The sequence below is a fragment of the Syngnathus scovelli genome, chromosome 17 (genome assembly GCF_024217435.2).
Source record: "Syngnathus scovelli strain Florida chromosome 17, RoL_Ssco_1.2, whole genome shotgun sequence".
Lineage (NCBI taxonomy): Eukaryota > Metazoa > Chordata > Actinopteri > Syngnathiformes > Syngnathidae > Syngnathus > Syngnathus scovelli.
In genome coordinates, this window is record NC_090863.1 from 3,550,805 (window position 1) to 3,565,318 (window position 14,514).

The following is a 14,514-nucleotide window of genomic DNA, read 5'->3' on the forward strand; positions in this document are numbered from 1 at the left end:
AATAACAAACTTGAAGAACTCTATAAATATACAACTTGGCTAAGATGAACAGTCTTTTTTTGTTTATTGGTTATTGTTGACATAATTTAGAGGTAGTAAAAGTACTTTGTGTGACACTGTGTGGAAAAAACAGGTTATCATTCAATTCTTGAGTGTAGTGAGAAAGTGAGAGAAAATGTATTAACTACACTTGAAGGCTTTATCATTGAAAATTGACAAAATACTTTTTAAAAAACACTGAAGAACCCCAATATGCATTTTCCTGCATTTTGAACCTATGCGTCATAACAGAAACAAAACAAGGGTACAATAATGTATACTGTTTATTTGTACAGGTTTACAAAAAATGTCCACACCATATCCAGTATATAAACCAGGGTAGTCACCATGAAAAATGATCATACAGCTCTTAAAGCTAGAGGTTCAATCAAGATTTGTCCATGAAGTACATTACGTATTAAACACTGTTAGTTTGGTGATTAAAAAACAAACTAACTAACAAACCAAAAAGAAAAGCGGTGTATGACAAATCTTTTTTTTTTCTGCATGTGATGTTTCCCTGAAGAATCAGACTTTGTAAAAGTTGGTCTCAATGCTCCAAAGTCGATTCAACATAAAGGTAACATCTCAGCGTGCTAACACCTACATTTACTGTGACTATCACATTCATTTTGCTTCTTGTCTCTGCGTGAGTTTGACCTCATGATTTAGTCTCTGCCCGCTGTACCTGCTACACAGGTGTAAAAGTGGGAAACAAATGTGGGATCCCTCTCTTCCAGTCTGTATAAGAAGTGATTGCGCTCTTCCTCTCCCCAGGACTCAAACCATTGTGTCCACAGGCGAAGCTGGCATTCAAATATGTTTGGTAGTGTGTCCTTAACCTTGACAAAGTGCAAAAAGGAAATGTTTCATCAATTTGGACACCACTGGGTACATTGTGCCATTACCTGAAGAGTACTGAGAGAGTCCAGAAGCGTGCACACCTTCCCAGGTACGGCTTTGCCCACCAGGTCCTGCAGAAATCTCTCCCGCTGAGAGGAATTCCAGCTTTGGAACCAGCTCAGGACGCACCTCTGCTCCTGGAGGCTCACATAAGAGATGGGCACTGGCTCTCTGACCTGACCTCCGCATGTCAAATTCTCCAAGGTGGGGGGTCCGACGACACCCTGGGGTGCCGAGGGAAAGCCCTCCGACCCCCGAGATGAGAGGCCGAGCCGGTCTTGTGTTGCCATGGTCGGTGACGCCGCAGTCGTCGGCGCACCCCCGAGCCTGGAGCGGTAAGGACCACACAAGCCGTCTGTGGCCGACATTTTGCGGCTGTCCGTAGAAAATTGCTGCTGGTGCTCCGAGTTTTGAGTGACGGAATTGAACCATGACATCTTTGGACAGGCTGTTTGGTTTCAACATGAGAAGAGCAAGCAGCGACTTGTGTGATTTGGATCAATCGGCAATACCAAACGAATGAGGAAATCCTTGGATTGGTATAAGATCAAATCAAATGTACGTTTAACGGGCAGCCATGAACATGAAGTACCTTTGAGTACGAAGGCGTCAGCCCACCTTTAGTAGCCTAATTGTCATATCTAAAGAGGAACCGTCATGACCATTTCTTCGTTTGCTGTTCTTCATCGTATTTAACGGCCGTTTGCAATCTGTAATGGCGCATTACCGCCACCCATTGATCTCCAACATTACTGCTTTGTCTTGCAATCTAAATGAGTCATTTGAAAATACGTATATAAATGGGGGAAAAAAAGATGTGTAAAATATTTGATTAAATATTGAATTAAAACACATCATCTCATACACCAGGGCTTGCAAAAGTAGATATACAATTATAAAAAAGAGAAAACACGGACAATACTTGTTTAAAAAAATAAAGAGTGGAAAAAAAGACATTAATTAAGCCTGTATCATGATCACCCATTTTCTCTCGCTCCCTCCATTCATCCATGCATGCATGCATCACCCATCCATGCACGCATGCATGCATCCATTCAATGATGCAGGCCTACAGTAACTGTATTTCCCCCATTTAGGAGGGAGTAACAAACACCAAACTTTTGACATTATATTTTATGCGTTCTGCAGTGTTTCCATAAGTGAGGGCAATTCAAATGACATGAAAGTTGCAAACAGACTGCCTTGTACAGTTCGGCGCAAAGCGCACCAGTCGATTATCAGAAGTATCAAAACTGCGCATAAATCACGCAAATAAAGTCATTCACTTCATATCAAACTATACTACCAATCAAATGTAAAACCAAAATAGATTTACGTTTAAATAATATGTTATGAAGAAAGTGGTGCAAAAAAACCGCTAAAAGTATTATGTTTATTTTTTTGAATATGGATGGAGGAAGTCGTCAGCGATGACGTCGACTGTAGGAGGGCGTTGCTCGACGCTCTCGCTGGAATCGGTCCAGAGGAACGGAAAATGGCGGACCTCGAAGACGTAACCCTGGATGGGAGACCGCTCCACTCTCTTCGTGTAGCAGACTTAAAAGCTGCTCTTGAGGAAAGGGGATTGCCAAAAAGCGGACAAAAGAATGCTCTTGTCAAAAGACTCAAAGGGGTGAGTTCCTCTAGCAGTTGTGCGGCCACCATTGCAGCGAGTTGGGGATAACGATGAGACGGGCTGATGCTTTCTCGAGGGCCGACATCCGAGTATCGTTACTGTTGAACAGCGGAGTCGCTAGAGTTTCATAATTTCCACTCGATTACATTTTTACTCATTTTTTACTGTGTTTATTTTAACTGCGTTCCGTGTTGGTGAACATACCGATCACACAAAGAGTTAAGTAAACTTGAGTGCACGTCTCGAAATGTGATGTTTCCCTGTTAGCTCATTGGCAATTGTGGCTAGCGCCGTGAGTTTAGCAGTGGCCTCGGTGGATTTCTACTGTTTACACTCTGTGTCTGAAACACCCGAGAGTCTGGTTAATTGTTAACAACTACCTCATTTTAGTAGATTAACACATTTTCAGCGCGTAAATAAAGACTGTTTAGTTATGATCGAAGTAATGTTTTTTAAATATTACTTCTTGCTATGTGCTGACGACTTAGGGTCTGTGAATTCTGCTAATGTGTTTGAGGCCTTTGAGCTGCCGTAGGTCATTGACGAGCTGGATTGTTTACTTTTCTACCGGCCATCAACCAAATGTTATCATTGACACAATAGTGTTTTTTTTTTTTTTGGACATCGTAATTGCTCCTAAAAATCATCAATTGTGTTTCTATTTTGCTTTTACATTCCTCTCCTCTGTAGATTATTTTTTTCATTCTCATAAGTATATTTCAAGAGTTTAACAATGCAATAACATCAATGTGCCGTTGATGGTAAAACCAACATAGTATACATGGTCCGATTTTCATTCTATAATCTCTTAGTGGTGCCAGATGTTGATTTTCTGTGGCACATGTTGCAAGTATACGTATATATGTAGCTATTTATGTATTTTAGACTTTTGGCTTAGTTCCTTTTGGTCGGGAGTTGTCACAGCGAGTTACTCGCATGATGTGGTGCCCTTCCCACGACAGGGGCTGGGAAAGAGCAACTATCATGAAAGGTATTGTTTAGGGACCCAATTGGATCACCCTGACCCAGATCTGACCCCCAGTTGCTCGTTTCAATGTTCCCTTGATTATCGTTCCCAAAAATGCCTGCAATTAGTTCAATCGGCCAAGTAGAGGTTGACTTTTTTTTTATTGGTATTATTTTCAAAATTGAAAGTATTTATTATTTTGTTTTGGGAAGGATTTACACCTTCAGTATTATACCATTATGAGCCCCCTCAGACCGCCAAACAGTTCCCTTGCTTCAAAATACTTTTAACACATAGTACATTTCACTTTTAAAATGCAAAATGAAGAATAAATAGCGAGCTGTAGGCTGTGAGGGGACCTCGCTCTGCCCCTCCAGCTGCAGACGTGTCGCATTCAAGTTTTTTATTTTTTAGACCCCAAATTCCTAACATCCTTTTATTTTGTATTCAAATTTGAATATTTGTTTTGAATTAACTTTATTTTGTTTTTCACCCGACCACGTCTTCAGTCGGCGCCGCCATATACGTGAAGCACGCAACCGAGATTATAAGGGCAATAGGGAAGAGTAGACAAGAGGACACAATGCGTCTGCTTGTGTGTGAGCATTTTAGATTTTGCAAAAAAAAAAAAAAGAAAAGAAAGGCGCTCTTGACAAGACAGTTGCCGTGTATAGCCTTTTTAAATGCCCAGTGAAATATAACGGCAACCCAACAATTTGTCGACGCATCTCAACACTTGTGGTCTGACACACTTGAGGGCCCACACATTGAGTGGCAGTAGTTAGATATTACTTGCTACATTGTCGCAACAGTTTTTGCTCTGACAGAATATCCAGGTAGTTCCTGATAGCTGATAATATTGGTTGGGATCTTTGCTTTTGTTGCCCTTACTGTGCAATAAGCAACCATACCATATTTTCCTTCAATGACAGGCTCTTATGGTGGAAAACCTGCAGAAGACCTTTACTCCTTACGATGGACTGCAGCCAAACTCTCAGGCAAGTGTTTCAAAGCTTCATAGTGTTGCAGTTTTGAAACTGCTGGTATAGCATTATTTGAATGTTGCCTCTCTATCTCTGAGTGTAAGAATGTGAATATAAACAAACCGCTGTTAACTAACCATGGTTGTTACATTGCTAGTAGAGCTAGACATGTAATTGTAATTGGGGCTTTAACTAACAAATCTTTTTAGAATCGATATGCCATTGATTACTTCATGTAATTACTGTTGCAACACATTCTCCTATAGAAAAGGTCAGTGACTGCAGTGTCAACTTTTCACTAAAGAGGGTGCTAATAGACTATGAAAAGGGGGGGGGAGTTTTCTTCCATACGTTCTTTAAATTATAATCTTCTGTCAGGTCATACAGTTTTAACATGTACTTCATAACAGTGCACTCCACCTTTAACAAGTGTAATTCTTGTCACTATCTTCGAAAGGTATACAGGTACGATTGCCCAATGACTTGCAACTTACTTTCATGAACCTTTCTGCATTTAGATTAGCGAGGAAATGAGCCAGAATAGCCTCATTCAGCAGTATCTGGCGAAACAACAAGAGCTCTTGCGCCAACTTCGGGAGAGAGAGGCCCTTCAAGCCAATGATACCAACGGTAAGTGGAATAACAATTGGTTCCGGGCAAATATGTTAATGACGATGCCACTTTGAATTCATTTACCTTTTGCAAACAGAACAAGAGGAACGCAGAGACATGAATAACAGCATTGCATGTCCTTCGCAAGCCCAGGTCAGACCTTTTCCCCATCATATGGACTGTATCCACGCAGCACTTGCAAGTTCAATGTCTTAAGGCCTCTTGACACTCATGCGGGCACGTTGAAAATGTGTTGCGGTTTCATTCTAAGTCGGCGCATGTCACAACAGCCAATAGAGGAATTTCCTCTGCACGCATTGGCCAATTTCGGAAGCCATTTTACTTGAGTTTTGGAGCAAGTAAAGTGACAATAATTGAGATTGTTTCTGCTAGAACAATGAGATAACTCAATGAGATTGTTTCTGCTAGAATGAGATAACTCAATGACTATTGTTATAATGATGACTTTTCCCGACAATCAATCCCGCTGCTCAAAAAGTGGATTCCTATGGAAACCTGGCCATGAATTATGACTCATAAATATTTGCATGTTTTCAAATACAATAAAACGGCAGCATGGGAATAATATACTTACAGGCATAGGAAATGGGGGCACATACAACATATTGTAAAGATTTTTGGGGCGATTGACTTCTCCTTTAAAAATATATTTAAAAAAAAAAAAAAAAAAAACTTACTCCTCAAATACTGCTACAAAATTCAAGCGATGCCACTGCAAACCTTTTTGGTCCTACAATTTCTCCTCAGGATGTGACCCCAGCCTCGGCTGACCAGCACAAGCCACCCGAGCCATCTGATGGAGGGATCCGCTTTTCTGCAGTAACTGAGGGAGAGGCTAATAACAACCAGGAAGCTCACATGTCTGCTCCTCCTGCTTCCGTGTCCATTACCATGCACGTTCCCGGCAATGAGCATCAACCGGAGAAAAGTTCTGCGGCCAGCGACTTCCCAGCCGACAGTGACGATGACGATAGTGAGGACGGCGAGGAGGATGGGGATGACGACGATGACTGGGGCAGTAACGTTCGCAGGAGAACACCGAAACAACCAGCCAGAGGGCCCTCAACTCGGGAGAGGTGTGGAGCATCTCGTCAACCCCAGCAGCCGCAGCACATCCCTTCCCTTTTATCTCCTCAACTCCGCCAGCCAACGCCTCCTCCGTCCCCACCTCCAGAGTTATCATTCTCTTTGCCTGACACCCCAAAACAGAGCCCCCCTGGTCTCGATGTAGCCCCAGCAAGGCACTCACCCAGTAACTCCAGCTCCGGTTCCTCCAGCAGTGGTAGTCGCAGTAGCAGCCCGGAGCCACAAAGGAGTGGACATGTGGAGCGTAAACCCGGCCCATTAAGTCTTCTGGCACGTAAAATGGAGTCCGAAGGCGCTTTCTCCGGGGCTTTTTGGCCTGGTGGCAATGGAGAAGGGAGTAGGAAAGACAACAATCCATCAATAGCCACATCTTTTTGTGGGCCAGAACACGTTGAGGGTCTCTCATTGGCGACCGCCACAGGTCACGTGCCAGTTTCCATGAGAACGGGCATCAACCAGGGCATCATCGAAACACATTCGGCTCAAAGTCATATTCCTGTGAGTGTGCTTAAGACTTCCACCGTGGAAGGGAGGGAATCTGAGCTGGAGTCAGAAAAGGTCCTTGAGCTGCACAGACAAGAAAGGCTAAGAAGCCTCGAGCAAGAGCGAGCTTTGGAGGAAGAGCGCAAACGGGCGCTTCAGTGGGAACAGAAGGAAATGGAGAGATTTGAGCGGCAGCAGGTTTTGGAAAGACAAGAGCGAGAAGCTCTGCAGTCAGAAAAGAAACTTGCTTCAGAAAGAGAGAGGCTGGAGACGGAACAATCTTTGGCTTGGAAGCAGGAAGAGCGAGAGCAAGCCATGGCAAGAGAGCAAGCCATGGCGCTAGAGAGGCAAAGGGAGATGGAAACGCAAAGGGCCTTAGAGCAAGAATGTCTCCAGCGAGAACGAGAGGAGATGGAAAAGAAAGCCAGAGAAATGGAGTTAGAAAGAATCCAGGCTTTGGAACGGGAACGAGAGCAAAGAGAAAAGGCTCTCGAGAAAGAAATGTTAGAAAGGGCGAAAGCTTTGGAGGCAGAGAGAAAAGAAAAAGAAAGGGCATTGGAGCAGGAGCGGTTAGAAAGGGAAAAATTAGAGCAACAGCGACTCGAGAGGGAGCGAGAAGCGTTGGAAAAACAACGGCGTGAACAAGAAGCATTGGAGAAAGAGCGAAGGGAGAGAGAGGAAGCCTTGAGGAAGCAGAAAGAACGCGCTTTAGAGCAGGAACGTCTTCACAGAATGCAAGTGGAGAAAGAACGACTGGAGCAAGAGCGTCTGCAGCAAGAGTGCCTGGAACGAGAACGTCTTGAGCGAGAGTGCCTGGAGCGAGAGCGCCTAGAAAGAGAGCGCCTAGAAAGAGAGCGCCTTGAACGAGAGCGCCTTGAACGAGAACATCTGGAGCGAGAGCGCTTGCAAAGAGAGCGCCTGGAGCGAGAGCGTCTAGAAAGAGAGCGCCTGGAGCGAGAACGACTGGAGCAAGAGCGCCTGGAAAGAGAGCGGCTGGAGCATCTGGAGAAAACACGTGTCGAGCAAGAACGACTAGAAAAAGAGCGTCTGGCGAGAGCATGCGCAAAGCAAGAGCAACTAGCGCCGGGCGATAGAACAGAGACGCAAGAGCCATTCATTCTAGATAGGAAGGATCAAGAGAGGGAGGCTCTTGAAAACAGGGTTGAGGACAAAATAGCAGTGGCTAGGGCGAGTGGACAGGAAATGTTAGAGAAGAAAACAGCCAAGGAGTTGGACATTGCACTCCCGCTCTCTCTTACCTCTCCCACTCCTTCCCATGTCACAGGACTAGATAGAAAAACAGTGGCAGGAGTCCAGGAAGATGCCAAAGCTCCAATGGCTCCGAGTGAATCCCAAGCAGCGGAATCAAGGTCACCATTTGCATCTCCGCAGTCATCACTGAAGAAATTCCGCTTCTTAAGAGACCCGCCCGTTCAGGCCCAGTCCACCACCTCCATGGTCATCAAACGGCATCGCACCTTCTCCGATACGCCCCAGACTCAGGTGTCACTTTTCTCCTCCTCCCCTGCCGGTTTCGGAGAGCAGCGGGAGAGCCAAACCTCTGCTCAGCAGGAAGTTAGCACGAAAACACAGGGTCTGCTGGGGTGCCGTTCTGAGGAAGAGTCTGCTTTTCACAACAAAACAAGTTCCAAAGAAGGTTTAGCAGCTGAAGCATCGCAGGAGGATGCAAAAGATGGTTCCGTGAGGCAGGATGAGCTGGCCAAGGAAAGCACCGAGATGTTGAAAGATGTGACTCAAGACAAAGTTGCTGCAAGCCCAGCAAACGTTGTACAAAGAAGAGAAAAACGTTCATCCTCCAATGATTCGGCTTCCTCTGAATCTGATTCCGGGTCCTCGTCGTCCCACTTGTCTTCCTCATCCTCCTCTTCTCATGATAAAATCTCCACTTCAAAGAATCGAAGGGTAGGAAATCGAAATGGAAGCATTTTTTTTCTCGTATTTACAGCCACTTTGCAGCATGCGCTACCTTGGGCTAATCAATGATTTCCAGTTTTATAAACTACAGACATTACGCAGAATGTACATTAACAGGTAGGAAATCATTTCTCTGCTACTTGCTTTTAGGAAGGAAAGCGTGGCAGTACTTCACCCCAGTGTCAAGTGACTGCTGTGGCTGAAGATGACAGCATAAAAGAAACCCAAAAGTCTGTCGAGAAGACAAGCACAGTAGATGATGAGGCTAGTCAGGCCAAGGTTAGTGGCTCCATTTCTAAAATGTATCAATATTATCTTTGAATGACATTCTTTCTCCTCCAATCAATGGTTTCTAATGGCTGGTTATTTCCTTTCACTCATATATTAAACATTGTGGTGCCACGTAATATCCTAGAAACCATTCCTTGAAACAACAGCCGGAGATGAGATGAAAAGCAAAGACGGTGAAGGATTGGAGCGAAAGGATGAATCAAGGTGTGGTTTTATGTCTTGGTATAGTGGGCTCATCTGTCTATCTGTCTGTCCGTCAAATCTCATCAAGTTGGGATGTTGTGTAAAACAAAATGAATACAGTGAAGCTTAACAAGGTGGCATCCAGGTATGTTGTGGAGTACATGCTGCAGTTATTGACACTTAAGTTGAACTCACCATAATAGTATTGTTATCTTTATTGATGCACTTTATAAGCATAATTTAATATCTGCAAATTTTGGGGTTAGCTTTCAATTTCATTCAATAAATAGATTTCTCCTAAATTAACAGAACATTTTCTATTCTGTTGAGGAGTGCATGTGAGCATTTAAGATGCATTTGCACGAAACGCTAACGCGAAAAAAAGGTTTGTTTCCATTGCGACCAGTCACTTGTTACGAATTGTTTAATGTATTTATTTATTTTTATTTATTATTATTTTACAAAGTCACATTTGTAACACTGGCTTTGTGTGAAGACAGTAAATGTTGAGTTCCCTGCAGAAGTATTTCCTATCAGGCAATAGTCGTGGCTGCCTTGGAGCCAAAACGTGGGTCCTGATTCCCGATCTTTGCGACATAACTATGGCACCTTCGATGCTTTTTTTTTGCAAGCGGTCTAAGATTTGGAAAAAATTGAAGAACAAATTCGATAAGACAAATGGTGGGCGAGGCCGTCGTCGCCGATATGCTACCGCTGGCCGCCGAGGTAGCCATAAACGCTTTCGGAGAAGAGTAACCTGTGGTGGGAGGAGGTATGACGGAGAGAGGGAGCTCAGCTCGCTGCGGCACTCCGCCGCCGCCGCTCTTCTATTTTTTGACGACGCACTTGCTCGTGCGTTCGTTGCCAAGTTGGATTAATCGTTACTACTGTGCTCCCTTGAGGTGACACCAGCAGAGGGGGGCATTTTGCTCACTGCGTCACCGTTCCGGAACGTTTCGCTTGGGCCGGAGGCGGACTGCGGATGTATTACTATGCTTCTCATTTTCACGATTGCACGTAGTATTTTCAGCGGTTTTAGGGAACGTTTCGTCGGCTGCTTTTAGTTTACGTGTCTCAGTTGTAGCTACTGGAGGAATTCTGTATTATTTGCTGTAGTGTTAAATCAGGGTAAAGCACGAGGTTGAAAGATCATACCCCTTGTTTGCATGGTGAACCTGTTGATTACAATAAAAACATGTACAGTAATCAAATTATATGTAAGTAACTATTTTTTTGTATCAAGATTTGTTATAACTCCTCACTTAAGTTTAAAATAATTATTTTAATTCATTACTAACATGCAAGAATGTGTTTTCTCTTTTTCTTCTAATGCGAATGAAATGGAACAAAGCCACGGAATTGAGTCTGCTATGGCAGAGTCAGAGAAACTTGTGGAGGCCAGTGAGGAGGTAAAAATTGTTCATCTTTTTTTATATATAGTACATATTGTCTAATGCTACTCAGATTTTATTTAGTGTTTGAGATACAGCACTATGGGATCTATCAATTTGTGTACATTGTGTATCACTTTCATCTTTCCTCCATTACGTTGGGTTACATTTTTTCCCCCCTTGTCTTTCAGGCATACAAGACCTTCTCACCTCGGAAGATCTCTCTTAGCAGTACGTATATCGTCTGTATCTCTGTTCAATGCGTTCATTTATTTTATTACACAGATTTCAAGGATTCAATCTTCTTACGCTGTTTGTTGCGGCAATGAATGACAGGTAATAAGTCCTCTCCAGGCACAGGCAGTACAGATGGCGATCAGGAATCTGGGACTGCAGGTGGTCGCAAGAGGAGGTGGGGTTCCTACACTGCGGTCACTGCCAAGAAGCCTTCCATCAGCATCACCACAGATTCACTCAAGGTATGAACAATACACTGTGACTGACAGTCTTCTTCCGTGGCTGAAAAATGCTTAAAAGATCTTTTGTTCCCAGTCTCTGATCCCTGACGTCCGTCCGGGTTCATTCCAAGATGCTGTTGTGGACCTGCATCCTGAGGAAGTTGTGCTGTCTGACACTGAGGAAGAAAGTCAAGAGACTTCGGAGCAGGATCTTCAGATCCGACGCACTGTCACCCAAGTACGGTATACAGCTCGTTGAATGTGTGCCTTTTGCTGCTTACCCGAATGACGCCGAGCTGACCTCATTTCTGGATCGAAGGAGGTGCCTTCAGAGAGTCAAGAGAATGGACAGAAACAAACCAAGAGGAGGAAATGTGAGCATGTGGAGGAAAATGACATTCAGGGAGACCACAATAAGACCCAATCTCATGAAGACAAACCTGAGGAAGACATGGAAACCCAGTCACCAGTCCAACCCACCCAAGATGGAGAAATCACCACTGGTAATATATATTTGTCTTGTTCTTTCCTTGTTTCATTTATTCCAGATATGTCAAGATCCACCTGAACCAAAACAAATAGAAACAACACACACCTATTGATACACCTCCTACATATGTCCTTTTTAACATGCATGAAAAGGGATATGAAGAAGTATGATTACTTTTTGTATATTTTCTCTATAAATGAAGGGTAGTGCTCCAGTGAAGCAGATGTACTTAGGGGTGGTAGATGAGTAAATCACTACAATTGGATTGTTGATGAAGAAATATTGTGCCACATGCACAAGAGTGCCTGTGTCTGCTGATTTAGCAAATTGTATGATGGTGATGGATTTCAACCACTCGCCTGCCTCTTTTCCCATCTCTCTACCAGTGGTCGAAAGCAGCACCCTCATTCGTCGCTCCATCAGTCAGCAAAAATCGGGCGTTTCTATCACCATTGATGACCCCGTACGCACCACACAACAACCATCTCCTCCACGTGGCAAAGTTTCCAGCATTGTTCACGTCAGCAACCTGGTGAGAAAACAAATAGGAACAAATGTCTGAGCTCTGAATGTTTCAGTCTTGGTTGAATAGCAATGCTTGAGTGAGTGTGTTATGCATTGATGCTGTTTAGGTGAGGCCATTCACTCTTGGGCAACTGAAGGAACTGCTGGGCCGAACTGGCACCTTGGTGGAGGACGGCTTCTGGATTGACAAAATCAAATCTCACTGCTACGTCACTGTGAGTTCATTTTGATTGTCCGGTTTTCATTGAACAACTGCAGTCTGGGTAAACTAGCCACCTCGCTTCCTCTAGTATTCAAGTTCAGAGGAGGCGATTGCAACACGAGAAGCTCTCCATGGAGTCAAGTGGCCTCAGAGTAACCCAAAAGTTCTTAACGTAGACTTCAGCCAGCAGGATGAGGTAATCCATCACGAGTTCCATTTGTTTTGTTAAAAAAAAAAAAAAAAGGTGTTCGCTTGACCATGCCTGCGCTTTTTTAGCTGGACTTCCACAAAGGCTTGGGCGCAGCAGAGAAACCGGGAACGGAGGAGCAGTGGCCGGCTTCCAACCGTTTTCAAGCAGCCAGCCTGCCTCCCCTACTTCCCAAGCGAGACCAGTGGGCCGAACGCGAGCGGGAAATGGAGCGCAGGGAGAAGGCGCGCTCGGAGCGCGAGTGGGACCGTGACAAGGTCCGGGAGTTTGGAAAAGCTGCAAATGATGGAGTGGGAGATCACCGGAGGTCACGCTCAAGGGAGAGACGGCGCAAGGAGAGGGGGAAGAGCAAGGAGAAGAAGACTGAAAAGAAAGGTACGGACGGACGGACACAAGACACCACCAGCACGCTGTACACACGCCAGCCAGATGCAAGCCAGACTGTTTGTACCAACCAGTGTTTGTTTTTGCAGAGAAAGCTGCAGAGGAACCCCCAGCAAAGCTTCTTGATGATCTTTTTCGGAAAACTAAAGCAACTCCTTGCATCTATTGGCTTCCACTTACAGATGAACAGGTACAAGCGCTTTGTCTCTGCTCACGCATGCGCTTTTTATCTCAGCAGCGCTTCATTCATTCGTCTCCATTTCAGTTTGTCGAGAGGGAAGCCGCCAGAGCGGAGCGGATGAAGGAACGTGAACAACGACTGAAGCAGCAGCAGGAGGAGGAGGAGAAAAAAAGCAAAGAAGAGCGAAAGGAGAAAAGCAAAGGTGGTGCTCTTGCAACGGGAGAGGGGGCGAAAGACAAAGACCGAGAGAGAGAACGAGACAGGGATAGGGACAGAGGTAGAGAAAGGGACAGGGAGAGGGACAGGGAGACTGACAAATACAGGGATGGCTACCGAAGGCCGGGGGCCAGCGGAGATGGGGGCAGCAGACGCTCCCGTAGCCGCAGCGACCCGCGAGACAGGCGGCGTTAATCAGCTGATGGAACTGTCTTAAGAACCCCGGGGGCCCCTCTTCCATTTGCCTTCCACTACATGTACTTTGTTTCCAACTGAGACCCAGCAAAGGACCAACCCACGTCGTCACCCTCCCTCCCTCTTAGTTCTCACCTCAAAGCACACGTGCACACACGCAGACGTGTCGATAGGGGACCAGAAAAGTTGCAGTGTTGTTGTATGAGTCACTCCTTGTCGAGGTTTGATGTAAATGACCTTCATTTCATGCATTTGCCAGCACTGTTTCTTTGATTTTTCCTCCACGCAGCATAGCAGTACGACTGCTGGGTCGTTTCGTTCCTTCTCCCTCATCTTCCCCTTCTGACCAAAAGTATTGGTGCCATCATTTGCTCATTGACTCCACATTTAACAGGCTTGCACTTTGGATGGGGAGGACTTGTTGCTGCATGGAAACCAACAATCTTCTCAGCCGTCCTGCCTCGAGAGACAGAGGAAGAGCAAACTCGTCTCTGTGCAGCAATGCGCTGAAATGTGGCCAACGTGTGGCATTCTGTACAGACATCTTTAATCATACCTTTTTAACTGAGGCAGCTTTGGAGTATTTTGTTCTTAGGCGATGCAGTGTTCCTCTCTCCGGCTGTCTGGAAAAGAAAAAAATATATACATGGAGACTGGAGGCGGCGCATTTTCTGTCGCACCAGATTTCTTTATTATCTCATCTATGTTCGTTCCCTTCTCGGCGTCCTCCGACGTGCTCACCAAGTTGGGCTTATACAGGCTGTCAAGGGGAGGGTGTACTATTTTCAGTTTTCTCACCAATGATTTTAATATTGTTTTTATTTTAGCATTCTAGTACAAATGCTTTGTTTTATTTTTAATTTTGATTTCTTCTTTGATTACGCCTATCAGTGGTGAATGTACAAATAAAAAAAATTGGTAAAAAGTTTGAAAATAATGGCCTGCCTGTTTTTTTTTTCCCCTCCTCTCAATCTGAGCTTGTGGCACAGTGATCCCAAGAGTAACTAAAAGCTATTTTTAACCTCTACCCAGGTACTACTTACTACCAAAACGAGGTTCTGCAGGTTACAATGCAACAAACTGAATTGCACAGTGCTTATTTATGAACACGCTTAACTGTTCTTA

At 44.6% G+C, this 14,514-nt stretch overlaps 2 protein-coding genes across 2 annotated transcripts; one reads left to right on the forward strand and one right to left on the reverse strand.

The window, feature by feature from the left end:
* Nucleotides 1-305: 305 nt before the first annotated feature.
* c17h14orf119 (chromosome 17 C14orf119 homolog) lies at nt 306-1,662 on the reverse strand. The gene is made up of 2 exons (XM_049746527.2): nt 948-1,662; nt 306-881 (listed from the first exon to the last, which is right to left on the reverse strand). Exons 1-2 carry the CDS (start codon nt 1,377-1,379, stop codon nt 708-710), a joined length of 606 nt encoding a protein of 201 aa, XP_049602484.1. The 5' UTR covers nt 1,380-1,662; the 3' UTR covers nt 306-707.
* A 744-nt stretch (nt 1,663-2,406) lies between these two features.
* Nucleotides 2,407-14,326, forward strand: acin1a (apoptotic chromatin condensation inducer 1a). The gene is made up of 18 exons (XM_049746435.1): nt 2,407-2,575; nt 4,478-4,543; nt 5,047-5,158; nt 5,238-5,293; nt 5,909-8,653; nt 8,816-8,944; nt 9,081-9,160; nt 10,491-10,548; nt 10,722-10,761; nt 10,867-11,009; nt 11,083-11,226; nt 11,308-11,491; nt 11,865-12,010; nt 12,111-12,218; nt 12,294-12,401; nt 12,482-12,788; nt 12,887-12,987; nt 13,063-14,326. Exons 1-18 carry the CDS (start codon nt 2,438-2,440, stop codon nt 13,387-13,389), a joined length of 4,992 nt encoding a protein of 1,663 aa, XP_049602392.1. The 5' UTR covers nt 2,407-2,437; the 3' UTR covers nt 13,390-14,326.
* The last annotated feature ends 188 nt before the right edge of the window (nt 14,327-14,514 follow it).

Excerpts from the sequence above, each read along its gene's own strand:
- c17h14orf119 (XM_049746527.2), bottom strand. The coding sequence starts at position 1,379 with ATGTCATGGTTCAATTCCGTCACTCAAAACTCGGAGCACCAGCAGCAA. Across the intron at positions 882-947 it reads ACTCTCTCAGTACTCTTCAG|GTTAAGGACACACTACCAAA; the intron begins GTAATGGCACAA and ends CACTTTGTCAAG.
- acin1a (XM_049746435.1), top strand. The coding sequence starts at position 2,438 with ATGGCGGACCTCGAAGACGTAACCCTGGATGGGAGACCGCTCCACTCT. Across the intron at positions 8,654-8,815 it reads CCACTTCAAAGAATCGAAGG|GAAGGAAAGCGTGGCAGTAC; the intron begins GTAGGAAATCGA and ends ACTTGCTTTTAG. Across the intron at positions 10,762-10,866 it reads TCGGAAGATCTCTCTTAGCA|GTAATAAGTCCTCTCCAGGC; the intron begins GTACGTATATCG and ends AATGAATGACAG.